The sequence below is a fragment of the Denticeps clupeoides genome, chromosome 11 (genome assembly GCF_900700375.1).
Source record: "Denticeps clupeoides chromosome 11, fDenClu1.1, whole genome shotgun sequence".
Lineage (NCBI taxonomy): Eukaryota > Metazoa > Chordata > Actinopteri > Clupeiformes > Denticipitidae > Denticeps > Denticeps clupeoides.
Genome location: NC_041717.1, coordinates 1798015 through 1822832, shown reverse-complemented (window position 1 = coordinate 1822832; position 24818 = coordinate 1798015). Strand labels below are relative to the sequence as shown.

The following is a 24818-nucleotide window of genomic DNA, read 5'->3' as shown; positions in this document are numbered from 1 at the left end:
ACGGACACCGTGATTGTCCTCACTGCATTGGCATATTGTTCCGGCCTCACCTGGAACGATGCCTGTGCTCAGTTAACTGCTGTAGATGATGGGGTCATCTGGAAAGAACTATGAAGGCCTGAAGAGATGTCTTGAACACATTTCCAGGCTTCTTACATTTAGTTCTACCATGATTTCTACAAGTCTTTTCAATGCAGATTGGCATCTTGGCCTGCGCTCAGACCTGGAAGATTTATATATATACACACACACACACATTCCACCCTCTAGTCCACCACTCCACACATATGTGTGTGTGTATGTATATATAAAATTGAGGCTTGGAACAATGAGGCCAGATGGTCAACTTCCTAATTTCCTAATTCTTGCCAGGCACACCGAAGGAAACCAACTCGCCACATTGGTTTTCGTTTCACCATGTATTACAAAATGATATGATTATAAATATACAGGGTGGGCCATTTATATGGGTACACCTTAATAAAATGGGAATGGTTGATGACATTGAACACATTTTATAAGTGGTCAAAAACTTGTAAATAACTCATGAAAGAATAAAGTTATGTTAAAACCAAGCACACCATTGTTTTTCTTGTGAAATTACCAATAAATTTGATGTGTCACATGACCCTCTTCTTATTGAAACAACAAAAGTTGTACCCAAGATGACCGGCTTCAAAATGGCCACTAACGTCACCACCCATCTTGAAAAGTTTCCCCCCTCACATTTTATTAAGGTGTATCCATATAAATGGCCCACCCTGTATGTTCTCAAAGGTTATTCTATGCAGTTTATATTAACTATAAAATCAGTTGTAATGCAATGTCTTGAAGCAAAGACAAGCATGTTTGTTTTGTCTAGATATCAAATGGAATTAGACCTGCTGGGCCAGTCAAGTGAGTAAAACTATCGGTGTTCCCTAAAACGTACCTGGTAAACGACATTACATATATGGCAAAAACAATCTACTTGACATCTAAAAAAACGAATGATTAAATTAAAATAAAGTTTTAAACTCGGTTGAGGCTTGGTAATATCTCAGACGTTTAAAGCCCCGGGCATACACCCGTACATTTGGAACATCTTTACATCGCCATTTCACCTAGTGTTCATGCCTCTAGGGGACAGGAGGAAACCAACATTTTTTATCCAGAGGGCTGTAGCTTTAGTTTAGTTATTTAAAATATTATTTACTAGGCTAACAAATTAAAACTGGTTGATGTTATTGTGCAAAAAAAAATAATAATAAATTTAATTAAATTAGAAAAAGAATTAAAACCACTGACAGGCAAATTGAATAACACCAATTATCTTACAGAGACACTAACAAAGGTGTGTGATAGATCATCCTGGAAGCAAACAGACAACCACTGAGCTGAATGCCTGGCTCTGATCGCCTCAGATGGGACTTGGAAAAACAAGTCTGATTTGTGGAGGTCTCTTTACATACAGGATTGTCCTGTCAAAATCCCTGCAGGGGTTAGCAGCCACCGACAGGACGATAACAACATAGGTGGGTTTTAATCATGTTTTCATGTTTGTATGCACTTTGATATTTTGGAGTAGAGGTGAATATGGTTTTCACTGCATATGAATTATATTTATATAGGTATGTAGGTAATATATATTTAGGTACGATATGTTTTCACTATATTGCACCCAACCCATTAAATTAACTTGCACATCACAAACATGCAGGAGGAGATGAATTACTGGAGAAGGTGGGTGCTGTGCACTGTTACACTACATTGTTACCACAATGCTGCTACCCCAGCAGTCCCTGGTGACCCTAGTGTGGTCTGTAAATGGACCACTTATATTGCAGGGTAGGGCTAGCACTCTAATGCTGCTTACCCATAAAACTCACACCAATCATTACATCACCATCCAAAGGGAAGGGGGGATCTCCTGCAGAGGAAACCTGATCGGACGTAGCTGGGCAGGACAGATGTAGACCGAAACACAGTTGGGTGGGAACGAGAATGAGCTTAATGCTGGACAGATGAGGAGATGCACATTCCACCCTCTAGTCCACCACTCCTACAAAACCAGTCATTGCAGTATGAAGCAGCTGTTATTTAAATTATTGAATTATTTCAAATGAGGGAACATTATTTTTATCAAGGACTCGCTCCATTAATAATCAACCAATAAAAAAATTATAGCATTTTAAAATTGCAGATATAGAATACAAAACAGCAGTTTAATAAAAAACCTGTACAGAGGTTAGTCTGAAGTACTAGGTAAGATATTAAAAATGAAAACAATATTGTGTAATTCACTATGCATGAGGGTGGGTGAAACACAGACACTTTATCTCATCTTGTAGTCGATTTGCAGGCTGCCTCTTCAGGATATTGATGGTAACATGAGTGAATACGACTCTTCCAAGCACTTACAGCGCCCTAGGACAGTGGAACCTAACACTCAGCAACAGCAGCAGGCTCCACTCAGAGTCCCTCTAGCCTGATCCAGTGGGCCTGCATCAGGAATGCTGCTACTCTCACGATCACGATTAGGCTCTGTTACCGTTTAGCGTCCGTCTGGGCCTTTCTGGGAGCCCTCCTCTGCATACAGTGCTCTCACAGGGCTGATGAAGGCTTGGGACAAGAACAAGCCTTTTAGTGCCAGTTCATGGTGGAGCTCAAGCAAGTTCTTGGCAAGGGTCGAGGGGTCACAAAGGGGTTGTAGATCATCACCGAGCTCAAGCAGGTAACAGAGAAAAGCCGCTCTGGTGAAGAGTCCACCGACAGCACTGTGGAAACGAGGCTCAGACAGCAGACCGAGCCAGGATCGATCCAGCGTCTTCACTGTGAAATAAGAGAAGGAATTCTTCACACACGGTACTAAAATAACTGAATAATAAATAAAGCAAGGCTGTGTGATGAAACAGATTTATGAGTTTTTTCTAATTTAAATGCCTTATGAATAATACTACAATGATGTTGTAAAATTTAACACTATCTGAGAACAGGGCAGACATATCTGAATCTGAACCCAGTACACCAGTCAGGAATCTCCTTCAACGAACATGACTGTAGGACCGAGTGAAATACTTTAAGAAACAAAAATTTCTATTTGGTAAACAGAGCACAGAGGCATAATCTTGCTCTTATTTGGACAGTTTTACTTTGAGAGTTTTATATAACTGTTAAAGCAAAAAATCATAATTAACTCAAAAGGCTAAGTCCATCTGGTATCCTGTATCAGGAAACAACCTATTTGAAAAAATCTATGTCCTATAGTTCTTTGTCTGGAATACCAAAATAATAAATCTGATCTTACCTCATACAGAGAAATTGTTTTCCTTTACTAGGCCTTACAGGTTGAAGTCAGAACAGCACATCAAACTCGTCCTGCTCTAACCATACAAACAATGTAATCTATTGCAAGCTTTACATGCAATTACAGTATGCCAGTGTTGTGCTATTCCATAGCAAACCCATGGTGGGTGTGGGTGCACTGCAGTCACTGCAGGCCACTTCTGATAAGATATTATTTATGTGTGGGACCACCCTTAACACAGCAGCTATAATTTAAAGTAGTATAGTGTTGAATGAAATCAACAGTTTTTCTGTTGAATACAGGTAAAAAAAAAAAAAACGGACTCTCCCCACCTGACCCGAGCTGTCTGCACACAGACAGGTTCTCCAGCACGTTGGCTGTATTCTGCTTCGCCCAGCTGCTGAATTGCTGTGCCAGAGCTGCAGAGTCTGCGGATTTCTGGGCCAGCTGGAGCAGGTAGGGCAGGAGGCACTCAGAGATGGCCGAGGGCTCAGCAAACACGTTGGCTTCGTCCTGTTCATACAGACTGCTGCACCTGGCAAACAGTGGCGTGTTTGTCAAGACGTCAGAAACGGGGCAACCACGAGGTACAAACACTCCAGTCCCTGATTTTGCTGACTTACTGTGTCTCCTGGGCATCTCTCAGCATGCTGCTCACGCTAATCTCAGGCAGATGGCAGAGCATGGCCTCCAGAGTGCCACAACTATCCCATAACTCTCCCAGTAACAGGTCCAAGAGCAAGAGCAGTGACTGGTTGACATGTACGAGGAAGACAGGCTGTTCATCTCTTCCCTTCAGTGCAGAGGTGAGTGTGGAAACAAAGATGGACGTTTCCACCCTCACTTGATGGCTCTCATCCTGCAGCAGGTACAAGCCTGTGCTGATAACCCTAAAATGCACAGTACATTAGTCTTAGACCACAGAATGTCATTTTTTCACCTACCAGCCTCTAATTTTATACCTTGCACCAGTTTAGTTAGTGATATTAAAGATTTTTTATTCACTTTTATATCAGTATATTATATATTGGTCCACTAATACTGAATCTGAAGTCTCTTTCATTTACATTTACAGCACCTTATCCAGAGCGACTTACAAATCAGTAGTTACAGGGACAGTCCCCCTGGAGACACTCAGGGTTAAGTGTCTTGCTCAGGGACCCGATGGTAGTAAGCGGGATTTGAACCTGGGTCTTCTGGTTCATAGGCGAGTGTGTTACCCACAAGGCTACTAACACCCTTTCCAATAAAAAAGTAAATAACTAACTGTTTCAGAGTCTCGCGTGTCAAAAAAAGAATTTGTGCTCATTTTTACATCCAGTCAACTGCAACTGCAATGCTTCGCACCTTTTCAAGCGGAGCGGAAAAAGCACCTTCTCGGAGCGGAAAAAGCCTGAGAAATGCGAGGTAACCTTTCCCCTTATGATGACATAATTCCAGATCCGACCATCTGAGCTGCTGCTCTCTAAACGATGAAGCAGAATGGCCAAAGCACTATACAAGACTATAGACAGGTTAGGGGAATTAATGTTAAATAATCTAACAAAGTGGCATTTTAATGCTAGGGGACCTTTAATGAGCACATATGTTGACACACATCAGTACTAATGTAATGTTTTACATATATAATGCAGCATTTGGGTCATGTAAATAATATACCTGGTGCTAATTTCCTGCAAAGCACAACTGACTCTGAGGCTCTTATACACCACTGTGGTTCCAGCCAGACTGAGAGACTGAGCACAAGCCATCCTGAGAGCTTCGGGAGCTTCTGCATCACGGTGCATCTCCAGCAAGCAGCACCAGCGTAGGAGCAGCGTTGGCTCGAGGCTATCAGACAGAGAGAGATGAATGAGATCATTAAATCCCAATTATTAATTAAAATAATCGGGAATAGGATAATGGTCTTGATGTAGCACCTTCGAGAGAGAAGGAGGCTGGCAACACGCAGAGCCTGGGAGAGGTACTCTGGCCCTCCATCCAAACTCTCCATCGCCTTCAGCAGGATTTCAAGGCACTCGTGCAACTCAGCGACAGGCAGTAGTGCAGCAGCTGTATAGCCGATTTCTCCGTTTACTCGTGCAGTCATAACAGCTAACAGAGCTGCCAAATATGCACCTCTGTACTCCACATCCTCATCAAGCAGCGCCCTCTTCAGGTTGTCCTGCAGACAAGCGCAGCTCTAGAACTATTTTTTTTTTTTTTTAAATAAATAACGGACTCAAAAAACAGACATTCAATATTCTCAAACCAGAACAATAAAATCTACTTATGCATTTCCTCACATATAGTCAACATTTTTTTTTAAATAAAACAGTGACAAGAACAGGATTACAAGGATTTCTTACAGGATTGCTACAAGCAATAGTTACCAGCAGTGCTACTTTTAATATCACATGTGACATCGAGAACTGTCGAAAGCACTTATCAGACAATCTTGAGGGAAGTCATTAAGTAGTTGCACTCATATCATTACTAAGTAATTGGTTCGGCTAAGGAAAGAATATGGGCAGGTATGTGAGTGTTTAATCAAACACAGTCCTGCGGAACCATGCGCAATAATTCCCTCCCTGAAAAAAAAGGACGGAAATCCGAGGGTTGAGCTGGGCTTGCTGCTCCCTCCCTGAAATGTGAACACAATAAACTCCAATCTCATACACACCCTGTTCTCCCAAGTAACCAGCAGAGACAACCAGGGCGCACTATATACATTATGACCTTGATTTCCTGTGATTGTGCTTTCAGGAACTGCAACTCAAATGAAGTCTTCGTGCTCTCCACAGAGATTTCTTTACAATTAAAAACTCATGCATCTATCACCATTTTTAAGACTGAGCTGGTTAAAATGTTATATTGCAAACTGGGCTGTTTGGCCGACGACAGTCTTACCAACAATGCTCTCTCTAACTCCTGCTGCATGACAGTCCCACTCCAGCTGTGATTTTCTGTCGCCCATTTGACCAATGAAAGCCGTACAACTGGACTCTCACGGCAGAAGCCCCGCCACACTTGACACCCCCAGGTGGGGTCCTTACACAAGAAGTGGACAGCGGTTTGGTGAAAGGAGGCAGAGCCAACCTGTACATGACAGAAAAGACAAAAATGTAACTTTGTTTACGTTAAATGAAAGTGAAAGTAATAGAAACAAAGTGCCTAAAGTCGTGTAGCTGGGGTCAAATATCTCATTGCTTGGAAGCATGGAAATAAGAGGAGAAAGGTGAGAAGCAACCTCAGTTTATCAGCATTGTTTGTCTATCCCGGACATAAATTTCGGGCGCTTTCACACCTATATGCTTTGGTGCACTTGAATCGAACTTCGTTTCCTGCCTTGGTACGGCCCGTTTTGTGCACATCAAAACAGCACAGAGACCAACAAAAAGTGGTCGTCTCAATGCAAATCAAATCGTGAACTCTGCAAAAAGCGATTTGGTTTACTTTTTTTTTTATGTGTGAAAGGGAACCGAACAAAGAGGAAAATGATACAACGTTACAAACTCATCGACTGATTCGGAAAAACGCAAAGGAACTATGGTGTGAAAGCACCCTTAGTCTTTAATCTGTCAATATGTGGGAGTGTATTGTTTAGACAAAGTACTGTAGCAGATAAAAAATATTACTGTTGTGAGGCTTATTACACAGTAATCACCCCTCTTAACATCAAAAGAAGTGATTCAGTTGACAGACCTGTAGTCTGTGTGGTTCCATGTGGAGTTCTGACCGTAGCAGTGAAGCCAGCTGGTGGAGGAAAGACTCTGAGAGGTGCCTCCTCAACAGACCTGCCACCTCCACATATACGCCTTTGACCAGAGGGCACTGCTGCACAGGCATCGCCAACCAGAGCCTGGATTCAAATGTTGCCGCCAGATCAGACCAAGCACTGGAAGTAGTCCTGTGAGGAGTTACAGCATTTATCGACAGTGACTTACAATGTGTACTTACAGGGACAGTCCCCCAGGAGACACTCAGGGTCAAAGACATCAATGATAGTAAGTGGGGTTTGAACCTCTGACTTGCGGTTTTCTGGTTCATAGGCGACCACTAGGCAACAAAACCTCTTACCAATCATTAACAACAAGCTGCATGATGTTTTATAGATTGCAACATATAGATATGCAGCACAATAAGCCAGCACTTTTACTTTCAATCACTCTGGACTTTTTTACTCTTGGGCAAATATTTTCACTTTTTCACTTTATATTTTGCTGCTACACATATTATGTTTTATGTTAAAGATATAAAAGTGTAATATTTGGTTATGTTTGCAATATTTGCATATTGGTAATCATTGTATACTTGCAATATTTGCAATACTTGGTCTGTAGCAGTCGCTAAAAGCATTTCACTGCATATCATACCATGTATGACTATATATGTGACAAATAAAAATTGAATTTGAATAATCAGGGTGGACATTCAATTATGGCATGATATATATAATATGTAACAAATAAAAATGTGATGAATATGTCTATGAATATGACGTGCTGACCTGTCTGAGAGCAGGGCACGGGTCAGAAGTTCTCTCATCTGCAGAAGCTGCCCATGCAGTAGGTTGTGATAGCAGGGCTTCTCCGGGAACTCGGCCAACTCTTCTGCCAGTTTCTGGAGCAGGGCAGAGTACTCGGAGGGTGGGGTCATGGCACACAGAGCTTTGGAGGCCATCACTCTAATACCATAGACAGGGCTGGAGGCAAGCTGGAGCAGTGGAGCCAGGAACTCCAACAGGGAGCTTAAACAGAAAACAACCATCAGAAACTCACACCCGTACCACACAAACAATCAAGAAAAAAAAAAATCATATTTCACCCTTTTGAAAACAGTGGGGCATGATCACACGCAATTTTCACAAGCAGGTGTTGAAGTATTAATGATACTGTAATAACATTAATAATGTGTCATGGAAATAGTAAATAACCAGATTGGATGACATCAACAGAAACAAAGAGAACAATGGTCTAAAAAGTAAGACCTGAGCTATTGCTAGTATAGTACGCAACCTAGCTGGTATACTCCATACATTTCTTACTCCTTATACAGGAATGACTGTGTGAAGAAAGTAATAAGCATCAAAGCACACGGCCAATTGATTATGCCAGTTGAACGGCTGGGATTTTAATGGCTATTTAACCCTCACGATTTGCTGCTTATAACGCTGAGTGTAAAAAAAAAAAGCCCCTGGACCTGTTTCTGTGCTGAACTCCACACTGCAGTTTGGCCAGTAGAGTGAGCACCGGGTGGAGAGCGGGATGGAGGCAGAAGCGGGCATGCTGAGCAGAGTCCTGGAGGTCTTGGGCTGCTCCTTGGAGCTTGTGCAGGAGGAAGGGCAGCAGGGAGGGGTAATGGGTAAAGAAGGCAGACGGAGACATGCCATAATGGCAGGAGCCCCAGTCGCCCGCAGGCTGCTGGCCCAGCATTCGGGAACTCAGAGAACCTGTCCCAAACGAAACAAACAATCAGTATTACATTTAAACAAGGTAAATGTTCATTCTGATGCATAATCATTGGTCAACGCTCACTGTACAGCTGCAGAGCAGCGTTTCTCATGGCCCAGCAAGTGGAACTCAGGAGCTTGAGGGACAGGATGGCCATGGCTGATGCATGCTGAAGGATGGCCACACCCAGACCAGATCCCCGCACCAACGCCTGCAGAGTGTGTACGGCACACACCTAAAGCCCAAATCACACACACACACACACACACACACACACACACACACACACACACACACACACACACACACACACACACACACACACACACAGTACAAACCAGGGCGTGAACCATTATTCATTACGAACACAGCAAACATTCATATTCCTTGTGGATAAGTGTGTCATTTGGTTTGTTACAATTTGGGATAACTGAAACAGAACTCAAATGTCCTCACCTGAGGAAGATCCAGCGTCTGGTCCCAGTCTCCAGGTACCGGGGTGCTGGCCGTGACCAGCAGTGAACTGACGCTGAGGGACAGGAGTGGTCTGCTCTGGCTGGACTCCTCCGCAGCCACCACACACAGCACCAGCATGGGCAGCCCTGCAGCTCGCCGGGTGACTGACGTACCACGGGGAGTCTGGAGGTGACCCAGTCCCTGGAAAGGGAAAAGAAAGAGAAAGATATTTTACATTAAAAAAAATTAAGAGAGGTGTGTGATTGGCAGCATTAAGTGTATTTCTTTACCTCTCTGAGCATGTCTGCAGGGATGTCTCGGAGCTCCGGGTCAGCACTGCCCAGCAGAGCCCGGCAGAACTTAGTGAACCCAACACAGCATCCCTCTACTGCCCCCTGCAGGTACATTTTTAAACCAATATTTATTTTCTTTTGGTTTGACTATTTCCATGGTTCTTTCTGTATTAATGCTGCAAGAATAACATTGTCTTACATCCAGAGACCTGACAATATATGAAATCAACATTAAAGTAAGCATTACCAAGCTTATTTAAATTTAACATAAAATACATCTTTAGTTTTTCTTTAACTGCAAAAGAAACATTTAAACAGGACTTCACACAAATAATTAATTACAATAAAAAAACAGTCTCACCCAGTGTCGACACTTCAGAATGATGTCCTTGAAGATTTTGGAGGCCACCTTTAGATCCTCGGCAGTCATGGAAGCACCCAGGTCATCAGCTTGGCCCATAGTCATCTCCACCAGGGACCCCAGGAATATCCCAACTTCCTTTTAAAAATGGAAAATACATTTGTGACCATCGTTAAATACAGTTAGTACTAACTGATACAGTTAGTAAGTAAGAGCTACACATTAAACCTATGCTCCTGTGCTATTAATAAATACCTTGAGTGAGACCCAGCAGCAGGTGAGCACCAGACTGTGTTCCTCTGACAAGAGCACACATTCTTCCCCAGGATCCTCAGTGTCAGTCCCTTGACCAATCACTGAGCTGATAGCATTGCCCATGTCACAAAAGGATGGTGGAACTTCTGAAGACAGAATTCATGGTACTTGTTGATTAAATATAGGAATACTGTGAAAATCCTATGAAATCAGAAGACTTGGTGAACCTTTTCCATCAGTGTCCTGATCCCCGTACAACACCCCTAGTAGGAACAGGGCGATCTTCTGCAACAGGAATACCATCTCTTGAACCACACCAAGTTCCAAGGCTACAGCTAGGGTTCCAGGTACCTCCAGCAAACACCTCTGTAGGGCAGCCACAATGCCTTCACCCAGAAGAGAAAAAAAAGGTCCTTCTTGACATTAGACAGAATCAAGCTACTTCATGGACTGCCAACATCTGAAGGCGCCTGTTCTTGATAAACCTTCAACCTTTGAATTGTGTAAAAGGCTTTAGAAGCCACTATCACCATGTATGGGTTTGGTCCGTGAGGCCAGTAGCATGTCCCTCTTGGCCACAACGTAGTGCTGCTCTAGCAGATGCAGCAGATGTTTGGTAAGTGTGGCTGTCTTATCACCCTGCACAAGTCCAACAACGCTGCTGTCCAGCCAAGCCTGAGACAAGTCGGTAGACCTGAAAATCACACAAACACAGACACAAAATATTCTCTACTCAAATGTTTAAGAAAAGTTTAAAGTCTTTGTTTTTTTGGTATTTCCCTGTCAACACAACATATATACGGTATGTGTGTGTGTGTGTGTGTGTGTGACTATTGTTTTGAAATGAGAAAGGAAAACAGCACAAAAGGGTATTAAGGTTTCTTTACTTCTGCAGAAGCATCTTCATCATCAGAGCTCCCATCTGAGCCTCCTGCACCCGAGGACTGTGAAGCAGTCCATCCACCCGCCTGAACAGCACAGGCACTACGTCATCAGGGAAGCAAGATGGGAAAAACCTCAGCAGCAACTCCGCTGCCGAATCACGGATCTGCGAAACACGAACAGCATCGCTTCAAATTAGGACCCGAAATATGGACAAGGTGATCAAATCAAGACTTCATGGCGTCACCTCATTGGTAGCATCCTCCAAACTACTGATGAGGACCAACTGCTTTGACCTGGAGAAAAAGTCCCACTGTCCTCGTTGTCTGGCCCAAGTTATTAGACAGGACATATTAGCTGCAAAAAAGAGAACAAACTCTTTAACAGAAGAAGCTTTGTTCACACAATAGTTGTGAAGTTGTGTTAATTCATGAACCATAATAAAGTGAAGTGATTGTCACTTGTGATACACAGCAGCACAGCACATGGTGCACACAGTGAAATGTGTCCTCTGCATTTAACCCATCACCCTGAGTGAGCAGTGGGCAGCCATGACCGGCACCCGGGGAGCAGTGTGTGGGGACGGTGCTTTGCTCAGTGGCACCTCAGTGGTACCTTGGCGGATCGGGATTCGAACCGGCAACCTTCTGATTACGGGGTCGCTTCCTTAACCGCTAGGCCACCACTATAGTGTTCCGAACACGGTGAAAGACACTTGTACGGACCTGGCGGCTGTCCCTTCTTCTTATCGGGACTCCAGGTGTCCGTGCACACCTCCAGAATGGCAGCCAGCAGCAGCAGGGCCGTCTTCTTCCTCTGATAACTGCTCCCCATGGTGAGGTGAGTAAAGGCTTGGTGGGCCAGCCAGTCCACAAACTCTAACAACAGGAGGTGTCTAAAGATAAGGCAAAGTCTCATGTGAACGTCTCTCGCCTTTGTGCTCCGCGTTGCTTACCTACGCCTTCTCGTAGATCTCGCTCCTTGTCCACACTGAGGTGTCCTTTATTCCTGCTGCCCACCAGTTTGGAAAGGCAGGAGTCTCGTATCCGCACAAGGAACCTCTTGACTCCGGCGTGAAGGTGTTGCCTGAAGGGTGAAGACTCGCTGTTCAGGTTCATAGGGATGAAGTTCTTCATGGCAGAAAGCTCCACCAGGCTTGGCAGCTCCTTGCTCTTGGGGCTGCTGCACAAGAGGTTGAAGGCAGCAAGTCGGACGCCGTCATCCAGCGAGCTCAGGGCCCGCCTGAGGGTCTCCAAGGCAGGGCTGTCCTCTGAGAACCAGGGGGAACCTCCGCTCGTGGCCCTGTGGGAGCTCATGATGCAGGCCCAGGCGCGGAGGTCCCCGCGGGAGGTGGGTGCCAGCGAGGACAGCAGCACCTCGAAGGCAGAGGGGACGGTGCGCAGCGTGCAGGGCAGGAGGTGGCTGGAAGCGTTGTTCTGTAAAAGGGTGACCTCAGAGGTCAGAGCTTCCAGAAGGGACGTTTTCCAGTGCTGGCCCCAGTGATTCGCCGCTTCCGTCTCCGAGGGTGGGACGTCTCGGTTTTGACACAGCTCTTTTCTCTGCTGCTGAATGAAGCACTTGTAGACATCAGAGGCACATGGGGAGAGGTGATTGGTTGAGAGGCACTTTAGAAGATGAGTGGGGAGATCAGGATACTGCTCCAACACCTAAAAATGAAAAATCCTCATCACACATATAATTCCTAAAAAGAATCTCTCAGTTTTTTAAAAAACATTTAGAAAAATAAATATGTACCATGTAGGTGCCTACATAAGGCAGCAGAACACAGAGTAGGGGGTATTTAGCTTTTGTCTCCCAGGGAAGCTCAGTGATTTGCTGCAGCAGTTGAGTGAGAAGTGTCCTCTCTGTGTCTCCGTAACACCGGCAGTCCAGGTCATAGATTTCCACAAACAAACCAAAGGCACCACGGACATACTCAGAAACACCTTCTACCTGGACGTTACATAAGATAATAGATTAGAGACCCATCTGGTGACATTTTTAGTATGTCCCACTCCACTTACTGGGCTCTCTGCATTGTTCCAGATGACCTGGAAGAGCTTGTGTTGAAGGATGGATCCTTTCCCCAGTACAGGCGCATTGACGATATTCCATATGTCTGGTAGACACTCCTTCACACTCTTCAGCCACATTGTAAACACTGCAATTAACTGTAATTAACTGATGCAATAGAGCATTGTATGTCTAAAATCTCTTTTTTTTTTCTTTTTTTTTTACCTTGAAAAACTAAATAGTGACAATCGAGCTTCTCTTCACATAGTGCCGTAACTACAGGAAATAAGCCATCTAAGAGCAAACAAGTCTTTAAAACACAAAAAAACATAAATTATTGAACACGATAATTCCATTACAGACCTTAAAGACCACAGCAAGTCTCACCCCTTCAGGATCAAATCTGCTGGTGAGGATGTCCTTCCTGCAACCAGTCAGCAAGCCCCTGGTGATGGCCAACCTGTCCACGCCATCCGGACATCTGGGTTCACACAGGATGTGAAGGCCACCCATAGTCAACATCCAGGGCTCTGGGAGACACAGAAATGTAATACTAGCAGAGGAAAGAACTCAAGGGGTAATAATAATTACTTACCCTGACCTATTTCGAAACTATTCTTTATTCATCATATAATACAGGCTCAGGTTTGCTGCTCTATGGTTTCATTTAATTTGCACTTTTTTATTTGAAAGCTAATCTTCTACATACTAGGTAAGATAATTCAGCACATATGAACAGTTTATGCTGCTTTTGCTAGCATATAAGTCTAAAATTAAATAATAAATTAAATTGACAATGTATATGTGCCATCCCTGCCTGTCACATGGGAGAACAGGGTTCGAATCCCCAACGGGGAGTCAATGCGCGGGCCCGTTTTTGAGGCAGTGGTGGCCTATCGGAGGAAACGGACCCATAATGGTATTTCAAATACCGAACCGCCAAGTTACCACCAAGCAAAGCACCGTCCCCACACACTGCTCCCCGGGCGCCTGTCATGGCTGCCCACTGCTCACCAGGGGTGATGGTTAATTACAGAGGACACATTTCGTTGTGTCACCGTGTGTTTGCTGTGTGTAACAATGACAATCACTTCACTTTCACTGATACTGATCACTACATAAGATTTAGTGATTTGGTAATGATTAAGGGATGTACGGCATAGCTCACCTTGTCTTGTAACCTGCAGTAGGGAGCAAGCGGCAGATTTCCCATCCTCACTCTCTGAAGAAATGCTGATCATCATGGCAACTGCAGTGCCTGCCAGGATTCTGATGTCTCGACTGTTACTCTGTGTGAGAAAGAGATGGAATTTTATTGCATAATTTCTTTAAATGATAACAAATATAAGAGCTACTATTAATTAAAAAGCCAAACTGACCCCTCCCAGAATGATGTCCATGAGATATTTCAAGATGCCCTGCATGACTGAGTTGCCTTTCTCAATCCCAAAAATAAAAGGGCAAACCTGTTGAGGCAAGAGCTGGAACATCTGCAGGCACACCTGGAATCACAAGCACAAGCTTTTACCCCAATGTAAAAAAAACACAACCGAAAATGCAGCACTCACTCCTCTCCTAACAGAACCACCTGCATATTCACATTTCATTACATGCTCTACTGTACAGTACTGTATTTATTCTAGCCAATGGTCAGCTTTGTAACATTATACCTCTGATGAACTACTTTTATTTTAACATGGTTATTTATCTACCTCTTCGTCCCCAGTAGAACATGTAGTTTATTCCCCCTTTACATCCAATCATTCCCTCACTGCTTATAGAATCATTGAATTTTCTGCATTAAAAAAATTATGAGTCACCATATCAGCATTGGGACTCCACTTTATCTCTGCCAGTATCTATGACGGTATGTTGAACATGTACACATTACACTCAAAATGTTCACTTGCTGCCAAAAACACATGGAGTATAAAAAGTGTGCACACCACTGTTATAATTCCAGGTTTTTGTGATTAGACAATAAATCACCTTTTCTGCCTTTTAATGTGACCTATAATCTATTCAATTAAATTACAATTAAAAACACACAAAGTAAAAAATGTGCACTCAGCTGTGTGCTACGCTCTAAATAGCACAATCACCATTTAAATCGTACCTTAACAGCCTGATAACAAAGGGTGCCGTTTCGGGAAGATTCCTCTCTGAGGATGGCAGGGAACACTTCAGAAACTTTGCCCAGAAGAAGCGCACACTCCTGCCTCAATGCTTCACGTGCAAGCGTGCAGTCTTCCAACATCATGCAAACTATTCACACACACACACACACACACACACACACACAGAAACATTAGTCAGTAAGAAACAGATTTCAAACCGTAGTGAAGGCTGAAGTGAGGAAATAGTCATCCACACACCTGTCTGGAGATCCTTCAGTGACATTACCTGCAAACAGGGGGACAAACCTCGTGTCAGGGGCAGACAGAAGCATCTGAACTCTGAATGCGCCGCTTCTCACCTTCTGGTCACGACGCAGCAAGATCTGAACACAGCGCTGCAGTTCTTCACGTACAACACGGTGGCCGAATTGGGCCAACAGCTGCAAGATCTGCAACCGAAACTCAGCTGTAAAAAGAATTACGGGCGATTTTAACACGAAGTCTCGCCTGAGAACGCACTTGGTCGAGCTTGCGACATGCCGTCGATATGGTCGCCATGTCCAGCAGCATCGCGACGAGCAGGCGCACCAGCGAGGCGAGCTGCTCTGCCTCCAGGGACCGGAGCTCCTCTCTGGGGAGGTTTCTGAGCAGCTGCAGCGCCTGGTCCAGGGCGCGCTCCTTGCAGCGCTTTGCAGGGCTCCTGTGCAGTTACACGGCAAAGTGACAAAGCGGCGATACGTTTGACAACAGCGGCACTGTCGTAATGAAAGAAAGGTCCACGTTACCGTGTGCATTCCGTGAGCCTGTCAAAAAAGACGTTTAAAATGTTTTTGTCATCTCTCAGAACTGAGGCCAGGAGAACTTGAACTTGAACACGGGCTTCTTCCACCGATATCATAACCCTAGACATGACCAGAAACGAACTTATTTGCTAATGTTGTCATGTGTGTGTTTCAGATGCTGCTCCTCGTGTGCAGCCCGTCTTGCTCCGGGCACCGGCAGGGTGTAAACGCACTAAACTTGCTGCACTTCAGCGCCCCCTACTGAGTGGGAGCAGCACACGTTTACACGGACAATACAGTTTTATTCGATATGAGGGGAAAATGCTAAGTAATATAAGCGCAAACGGTGCAATAACAATGTTATTGTAAAACAATGGATGCGCAGATGGATTCTACCCAATGCAGCATTCATTGAACCTGTCAGACATCTGATTCCTCTGCTCCTGAGAGAGAAACCCCGCCCACCCTTCTCTCCAGCACAGAGAGCACGCCAGGCCCCGCCCCCCTTTTAGCTCACACCCACAGGTACCTGCAGTCTGTGTCTCACCCAGAGGCAGAGCAGCCAGGCTTGTCAACAAGTGAGTTTAACACGCCAACACCGTCAAAGATGGTGGTCCACCAAAACCAGCAGTGTGTGCTTTAGAAGGCGCCATCGAGCCATAATAATCCACGAAGAAACCATAACAAGCACTTTACATAGATTTATATGCTGCATGAATAGATAATATGGGAGGAAATATGGAAACATGGACAACCACATCAGATATTGAAATGCGTTAGGAATTTAGACATTCATCAGGAATTATTAGTAACTGTTCGATCCAAGCTTACAAGCTTGGAAGACAAGTTCACTCTAGTGCCAGTTTAATTTGTCAAACTGAGGACAAAAAAAATTGTACGCCCAGCCCAAAACAGATTTTTGTTTCCTTTATCAGAATTATGGTATTTCATGTACATACAATTGTCTGAACCAGATTAATTTTATCATGTTGGTTAAATAATACAAAACTCATGTAAAGTATTCCTGTTAAAGATTATTGTAATTAAAGGCCCAAAACGAGGTGCAATACATATTGCTTATTCAGTTTTGCAAAAAATGAGCTCATGTGTTGCACTGAACATCCGCATGGCGTCGCTGTCCCGCCGCCGCTGTGGCTCCACGTTGCCAGGCGTCTCGGCGTCAACACACCTTCAAACATGGCGGCCCCCTAATGTGTCTCTCTCTACCATGGATACTAAGCAGTTCCCACGGCCGCATCCGCGGAACCTGTTATACACGTTTGGACTGTGTGTGTTCTTTTTTGTAGCCTTAAACTGCATTAAACACACACGTAGCAACCCAGGTAGGTTTCATGAACTTTATACAGACAGGGCTAGGCCGCGCGTCAGGGACTTGTGTTGGCTAGCTAACGTTTTAGCAAACCTTTTATCATTTTGGCTTTGCGTGGTCAGAGGGACCCATTCATAGCAGCAGGATTTGTGGTTAAACACTGGTTTAAATGTTTTTTAAAGAACACCAAGCTACTGCAATCCTGTAAAGGATTTCCAACCTCTAGATTACTTTCAGACAGCCAGGTAACGAGTCTTTGATCCTCCTCCTAGTGTTTCAGCCCTCTTTCATCATCACCAATGGGCCGAGTGTGACCACTTTCCTCCTCGGAAACATTTCAGACCTTTCTCTGTCTCTGTCCACTGTCCCTGCATACAGTGGAACAGGTAAGGAGATGCTCCAGAGGGATTCGTTTCTTCCAATATTCAGATGATTAACACTAATGAGCAATTCGGAATTTCTTAGGTACATTTCTACCATCACATAATAACCCATGATGAATCGAAAAATTCTTGTGTTTTTCAGGTCTTCTTCCTGCGCCGTCCTGTACAGCTCAGACTCCTACACAATGGGTTCTGTCCCAAGAGATTCTGGGAAAGGTGGGATGTCCAGTTCACTAGTGCACTTCATACAAATGACTGATCTAGTGTCAGCTCTGAATCATTAGCATGGAAAGCCGTCTAATGTCTTCTGCTTCTGGCAGAGTGTCCTCAGAGTACAACTGAGTCTCAATCGCAGCCTACAGATGTGTGATAATGGGACAGACTGCTGTGGTGAGCCGCTGTGTGTGCTGGAGACCCTGCGTCTTGTCGCCTGCCTGGGGGACCTGCCCCAGACCGCCCTGCTCATACAGGCAAAGATCTATGCCAAGGTTCTTCCCAACAGCCCTGTATCTGGTGAGTTATGTCGTATTTACAAAGCTTTATTGTCATGGGGATCTGGAGTCACTAGATATCAGATCTCTGTTTTTTAACTTTTATTTTAAAATGTCCAGAAAACAAAACCGTGATTCCTAATCAAGTGTACCAGCCACTTGGGAGCTGCCCATGTGATCTCACTTCAAAGACCTGTGATATACGCTGCTGTTGTGATAAGGTAATACTTAATTACATTAATTACATTAAATGGACCTTCAATGTACATTAAATGGACCTTTTTTTCTAAAAAATTATAAGGTGTTTCCATAAAGTAAAAAAAAATGCTTTTTAAACAACCATATTGTGCTTTTTCACATAATAAAAAAGGAATTTTTTCATTATGTGGACCTTTGCTTTAATCCCAATAGGACTGCTCTGCTGAAGGCCTGCGGCTGTTTGATTCCCAGTGTCTTCCTGGGCCCTTTGGTGGCAACATAAACCTCATCCCAGACTATCAGTGCTCAGTGCAGTCTTTGGAAAATGCACCAGACTGGTTTCCTTTTCTCTGTGTGACGTCACCAGCTGATAACAACCCGTACCTGGGCCTGTTTTATCAGGGAAAGACTGTGTACGTTTTACAGTTTTCACGCAAAAGTCATCAGTTATTGACTCATGTGAATGTTTTTTGTGTATATGTAGCATAATCATTATCACACGTGAAGGATAATAAATGTATGATTCACAGCATCCCAAAGCCCTCGCCATCATTTCAAAGGCCAAAGCTTCCATCACCTGTCCCATTCAGCAGTTATCGCCAGGGGGACCCACTGTTCACTACAGATAATGAATATTTCACAATGCCTCAGGTGAGACAGAAGGGGCTTCAGCATGAGAATGTATAGCTTGGGGGGGAGCTTCACTCATAGTTTCAAGTTATGAGTGAATGTCACTGTAAAATTTTATTTCATAAATCACTATTTATAAAATATATTGATAGAGTATTTAGAATAATACAGTTGAAATAATAAGTTTGGTTGACTTGATCAGTACCTTACTAGGCTGAATATTGAAAGTCAAATGGCAGCCATAGAAATAGAAAAACAGATGGGTCTCTTATCCAGGCATGTCAGTCAAATAAGAAGTACATCTGAATCATATCTGTTCTGTACCTTCTGTTTTAGAATTCAGCTCTTGGCCAGTGTGTACTGAAAGCACCGGTTGCTTTCCTGGAAAATCTACTGGCCGCCTGTTCCAGCATTCTGCAGTCTTGCCCACCAGAGCCTGCGGATCTGATAGTAGATGTGAGGGATGGTCTCGGGGGTAAGTTGGCTACAGCCTGCAGTTGCACACTGACAAAGCAGGTCTCAGTAAACATCAATGAACCAAGGCCAGGTTAGGATGATAATTCTGCTGGTAACCAATCAACAAGGAGTGGAAATATATGTCTTCATATTTTGACTTCATATTTTGACTTTTGATTTAATAGGGATTTCGAGCTCTTTTAATATTTAACTCAGACAGTTACTGATTGGATGGGATGTTTATTAATTATAACAAATTCACTTTCATTCATGAATGATAAAATGAAATGTGTGTCTGTGATTAAATCCTAGGCGTGGTTACTGTTGATGTAATAGACAAGGAGGCGACTGACCTATTTCTGTACGTGAAAATGCCCTCAGGCAGTTTATTAAGCCCACCAGGTTTGTTCTTGTGTCTATATTTGCAAACAAATGAGTTAATTTTAAAATGCTGCTTCTTTCTCATTTCTAATTGATGAATTTGTTGTCTCTGGGAATTTTAACATCTCATACCAAATTATCAAGGAACATGTGTGGAATTAAGTAGGAAAAAATAATATATTGTACATTTTAGATTCTTCAAAGCAGCTACCTTTTTGCATCTTTGACACTCTTGGCATTCTCTCAGTCATCTTCATGAGGTTCAGTCTTGAAGGATTTCCCAAAGCTGCTTCATGGCTGCTTTATCTTCATTCTGATTTGTCATCAAAGCAAAGCAAAAAGTGGCTACTTTAAAGCATATTCTTATTAGTTTAGACATTTTCTAAATATATACACTTGGTCTTTGGCAGCCACCAATTGTGCAAGTTGTCCCACTTAAAAAGATTAGAGAGGTCTGTAGTTTTCATCAGAGGTGCACTTCAACTGTGAAATTCAGGAAATTGCGGCAGTGGTGGCCTAGCGGTCAAGGAAGCACCCCTCCCTAATCAGAAGGTTGCCGGTTCGAATCCTGATCTGTCAAGGTGCCACTGAGTAATGTATCATCCCCGGGCGCCTGTCATGGCTGCCCACTGCTCACTAAGGGTGATGGTTAAAATCAGAGGGCACATTTCATTGAGTGCTGTGCTGCAGTGTATCACAATGACAATCACTTCACTTTTATTGTATGAAATATGTTTTTGCGCCACTGTAATTCCATGTGAAGTGATGTCTTCTGTATTAATCTGCAGTATAGAGAGAAAAAATGTGTGTCCTTGCAAAAAGGCAAAAAATACATTCAGCAAAGAAAAAAACTAACATATAAATGTATTATGATGGACGTAATAAAATTTAATAACATTTTATTTGTATGCAGTTCTATGTGAGAAGGTGACAGTGGCACTGAATTACACATTCTACTGGAGAGGCAATGGACTCACTGGGATCACACTGGTTCGCACATTTGGAAACTTCTCTCTGACTCCGAATAGTACGTCCTCCCACTATTTTTTTTCAGCATGAGGATTACTTCTTGCCAGTATCAATGAACTCAATAAAAATGCCATTAGTTTGGATTCATTTTGATATCCTTTCAGTTTCTCCTTGAGTATCGAGGCAAATATCATGGCCAGGCCCCATTTAATAACTGCACATATGCTATTATCTTACGGTCAATTTCTTGCCTACGGACAATACATTAATTTGATTAGAACCCTTTATTGCTGTTGCAATAAACCATGTCAACAGTACACTACTACTGAAAAATCTGGCCATCGACCCTACCATACATATACACAACACAGTACACTGGGGGGGGGGTGGACCGGTCGGGAAGGTCGGGTATAAGATCAGAAAAGCAGGAGGGGTTTACATGAGCAGAGAGGAGGAGAGTGAAAAAAAATAACCCACAATCCAATGGGGAGTACATTGTGGGGAAAAAAAAAGAAAGCAGGACCTCAATTGGGGCGCCAAGTGATTTGAATGAGGAACTGAAAGGATATCCACATTTCTCCCATGTAGTATGAAATCTACAATCCAAATGTAATTCCTTTATGAATGTAAAGTCATAAGAGAAACATCAGTGAGATTACTGCTTATGTTCCTCATTATGGAATTTAAGTATCTAGTAAAAGCTCAGCTACACAGCATTTGTTGAAACATCCTTACGGTTTGGTGTTTGTCAGTGTCTTTGACTACGAGGGTCTCTGCGGTGTTTGTGAATGGAAATGCCACTGCTCAGCCGGTCTCTGGGAACCCAGGTCAGTGATTCTGTGTACCAGCCCATGGCTGTCGAAGTGGGTCAGTGCTTATTTGTTCGTCTCTGACCATACAGGCTACGTTGTTGGGAGGCCTGTGATTGGTGCAGTTGTGGACTCAGAAACAGGGCGTATAGAGGGTGCCCCCTTCAGCATGTGGCAGCCAGGTAGTGTAGAGTCTTTGGTCATGAAGATTAATTCCAGTAAAAAAAAGAAAAGAAATAAATAATATATTCATGTTTGTTCTAGATTTTAGTCATCTGAATTTTTTTATTGATACTTACAATTTTGGAACTTATTTGTGGATTCTTTTGGCACAAACTGTATCCATTATTCTGTTATTCTTCTCCTTCTTGATGGCTAGGGGCTGATGGGCTCTGTCTCTCTGCTGGTTTGAGGCCTGTGTTATTTGGGGTGAACTCCACATCTGGCTGTATGTTGCCTGTGACCTTAAACAACCTGACACAGTGCAGCCAGCTGAGGTGGGTAACTATTCACCCTGAATTCCTCTGCTTTCCTGTCTGATTAATGTGCCTTAGTAATTCCCATTTTCACAATTCATTTTTGGTCTTTCCAGAGACACTGTCCGCACTGTCCTTTCAGCATTAAATACGGCTACAATCATCGGCAGGAATGGCAACCCTAACTTCTACAACCTTGCTGACTGGGTGAATATTAGCAGTGAGTAAATGAACAGACAACAGGCCTTTGCGAAAAACACATTGCATATTGATCACTGCCTTAAATGTATTGAATTAATGTGATTATGCACATTAATGTGGTCAGTGTTGTTTGGACACTGTCCCATTGATACTGGGCAATGTCATTTCTCTGCAGCAAGTCGTTATGCCCATTACAACTTCATTTCAAATGCTTAAAAACTAAGGTAGCAGTGATTGTTGCAAATGTTTCAGCTTCCAACTCTGTGGTGCTGTTTGTCGGAATTGCTCTTCTTAGATTGGTTGTAGCCAACTGGTCATTGCCAAAATAAGCGCCTTTAATCACTTTATAATACTGCTTCCTACTCCTACATTTTCAGTGGACTGTAATCTTATATTTTAATCAAATATAAGGTGACTGTATATATCATCCTTACAGTGCGGCTCTCTGTGGCTTTAGAAAAAAAAATGATTTAAGTGGACTTTATTTTTAGCCATGCTTTTTTTTATAGTAGTTTTTTATTGAATATTATTATGATTTTTTGTCGCTCAGAATATGCGTCACAAATGCCATATATGCGTATATGCCTACTGGGTGACCAGATCGGCTCTTTTCCCCGAACATGTTTCTAGTATCTTCTGGGAGATTAAACATTAGCCATGTCATCGGCATCTACATGCATCTACATGTTTCTAGTATCTTCTGGGAGATTTAACATTAGCCAATATGCGTGCTAGTAAAAAAAAAACACGGTGTTCAGGCAGCATTCACCCCCCCAACCCATCTGCATAGTAAAAAAGTAAAAATAATATATGCAGTGTTATTTTCATTTTATTGCGGCTCCTGGTGCTTCCTCTTTTGTGGAAACTGGGCCCAAATGGCTCTTTAAAGGTTAAAGGTTACTGACCCCTGGTGTGTGTGTGTGATACATGTATACACACACACACACACGCATTAGGGTGATTGTATTTCATTACATGTTGTGACTGATTGTAATTATCTGCACTCCTGCTCCTTGAGGTTCGAGCCAGAACACCAGCAGTCCAGTAGAATTTTTCTCTGGTCTGTGCAACGATGTCCCTTCACACCTCCACATTCACATCCACAGCAGAGTATGGGGAGGACAGCAAAGAGAGATTATCTCAGTTGAAGTCACGTAAGGGATCAACAGTTATGCATAACGGATAATATAAAACAGTATAAATGTCGTGACTTGACATATGTCTCTTTTCCTGTCAGTCACAAGACAACAGCATGGTGGATAAATTGTGACGCTGCCCCTTTCAGTCCTTGTTTAAATCCTAGTGCGACACAGTCTTTTCCCGTCACTTCCTCTGTCACATTCACTGAAATGCCATTATACAGTGGTCCAGCCAGAACCAGGTAAACAAACTTCTCTTTTATTTTATTTCAACTTGTTTCAGCCAATTAATTGATCTTATTAGACAAGCATTAGATGCTTGTTAATACAATATTTGATCAGTTTTAAAGTCATCCACTGAAGTAAATGGCTGCCTGTGATAATGTATTTTTTTGTTTGAGCGCTGTCATTTTCACTTACATCATTTAAATCATTAACTGGAACCAGTTATAAAACACAAAGCTTCATTTCATTACTTGAAGATTGTTTTAAGGAGCATAATTCATTGTGCCCAGTCAAGAGCTCTCTAATTGTTTCCTACCACAGGTTTCAGATTAACTTTACAGAATATGACTGTGACCGGAATGACATCTGTTGGCCAGAACTGGCTTTTCCTGTCACTAGATACTACTCAGGTAATGTTACAGAGATGAAATATGGGACTTGTAAATGGGTTCTAAATGTCACTGCAGGGAGGTTGACACTGGCCTTTACAACATAAGAGTACAAGTATATTTCACATTCTCCACATTCTGATTGAATGCTATGTGTTGTCATTTGTTTCTTCTTCTACATTTTCCAGGTGAGCCTTACTCGCAGGCTTTGAGCAAGGGACTTCTTCTCGTGTTTTTTTTTATTGCTGCTTCTATCCTTGGAACTCCATGGAGACAGATTTGTCAAGCCTGGAGCAGCAGTTCACTATAAATACAAAGAACTTTGTAAATCAAACGTCTTTGGAATGCTTATGAGCACGTTTGACCTACCAATTTCATGTTAAGAAGGATGATTATTGAGGGCATTTTGGAAGCTTTTTGGTCAAACAAGAAGGGGCAGCGGTGGCCTAGCATGTAAGAAAACAGATTTAGATTGGAAAACTGATTGGAAGGTTGCCGGTTTGAATCCCAAACCACCAAGGTGCCACTGAGCAAAGTACCGTCCTCACAGACTGCTCCCCGGGTGCCTTTCATGGCTGCTCACTGCTCATTTCCTTGTGTGAGCTGTGTGCTGTGCTGCAGTGTATCACGATGACAATTTTACATTTACATTTACAACATGCCCTTATCCAGAGCGACTTTCAATCAGTAGTTACAGGGAAAGTCCCCCCTGGAGACACTCAGGGTTAAGTGTCTTGCTCAGGGACACGATAGTAGTGGGATTTGAACCTGGGTCTTCTGGTTCACAGGCGAGTGTGTTACCTACTAGGCTACTACCACGATCATACAATCACTTCACTTTCACTTCACACAGACTATTTGTTG

At 43.1% G+C, this 24818-nt stretch overlaps 2 protein-coding genes across 2 annotated transcripts; one reads left to right on the top strand and one right to left on the bottom strand.

Annotated features, from left to right (window-relative positions):
- Nucleotides 1-1503: 1503 nt before the first annotated feature.
- On the bottom strand, nt 1504-16114 carry LOC114799511 (thyroid adenoma-associated protein homolog). Its single transcript, XM_028996231.1, has 31 exons — nt 15881-16114; nt 15615-15795; nt 15455-15544; nt 15354-15381; nt 15095-15243; nt 14358-14480; nt 14147-14267; nt 13366-13508; nt 13204-13288; nt 12990-13126; nt 12721-12918; nt 11921-12632; nt 11691-11843; nt 11213-11322; nt 10971-11131; nt 10614-10777; nt 10311-10469; nt 10084-10229; nt 9829-9966; nt 9465-9569; nt 9175-9375; nt 8803-8953; nt 8468-8717; nt 7776-8015; nt 6971-7175; nt 6176-6364; nt 5206-5450; nt 4946-5116; nt 3910-4176; nt 3619-3821; nt 1504-2811 (listed from the first exon to the last, which is right to left on the bottom strand). Exons 1-31 carry the CDS (start codon nt 16003-16005, stop codon nt 2534-2536), a joined length of 5628 nt encoding a protein of 1875 aa, XP_028852064.1. The 5' UTR covers nt 16006-16114; the 3' UTR covers nt 1504-2533.
- Nucleotides 16115-17051: 937 nt separating this feature from the next.
- Nucleotides 17052-24553, top strand: tctn2 (tectonic family member 2). Its single transcript, XM_028996259.1, has 18 exons — nt 17052-17220; nt 17480-17593; nt 17733-17806; nt 17911-18103; nt 18202-18302; nt 18493-18692; nt 18810-18930; nt 19246-19384; nt 19678-19767; nt 20660-20773; nt 21468-21542; nt 21617-21706; nt 21904-22021; nt 22117-22220; nt 23220-23355; nt 23439-23582; nt 23887-23975; nt 24143-24553. Exons 1-18 carry the CDS (start codon nt 17106-17108, stop codon nt 24262-24264), a joined length of 2139 nt encoding a protein of 712 aa, XP_028852092.1. The 5' UTR covers nt 17052-17105; the 3' UTR covers nt 24265-24553.
- The last annotated feature ends 265 nt before the right edge of the window (nt 24554-24818 follow it).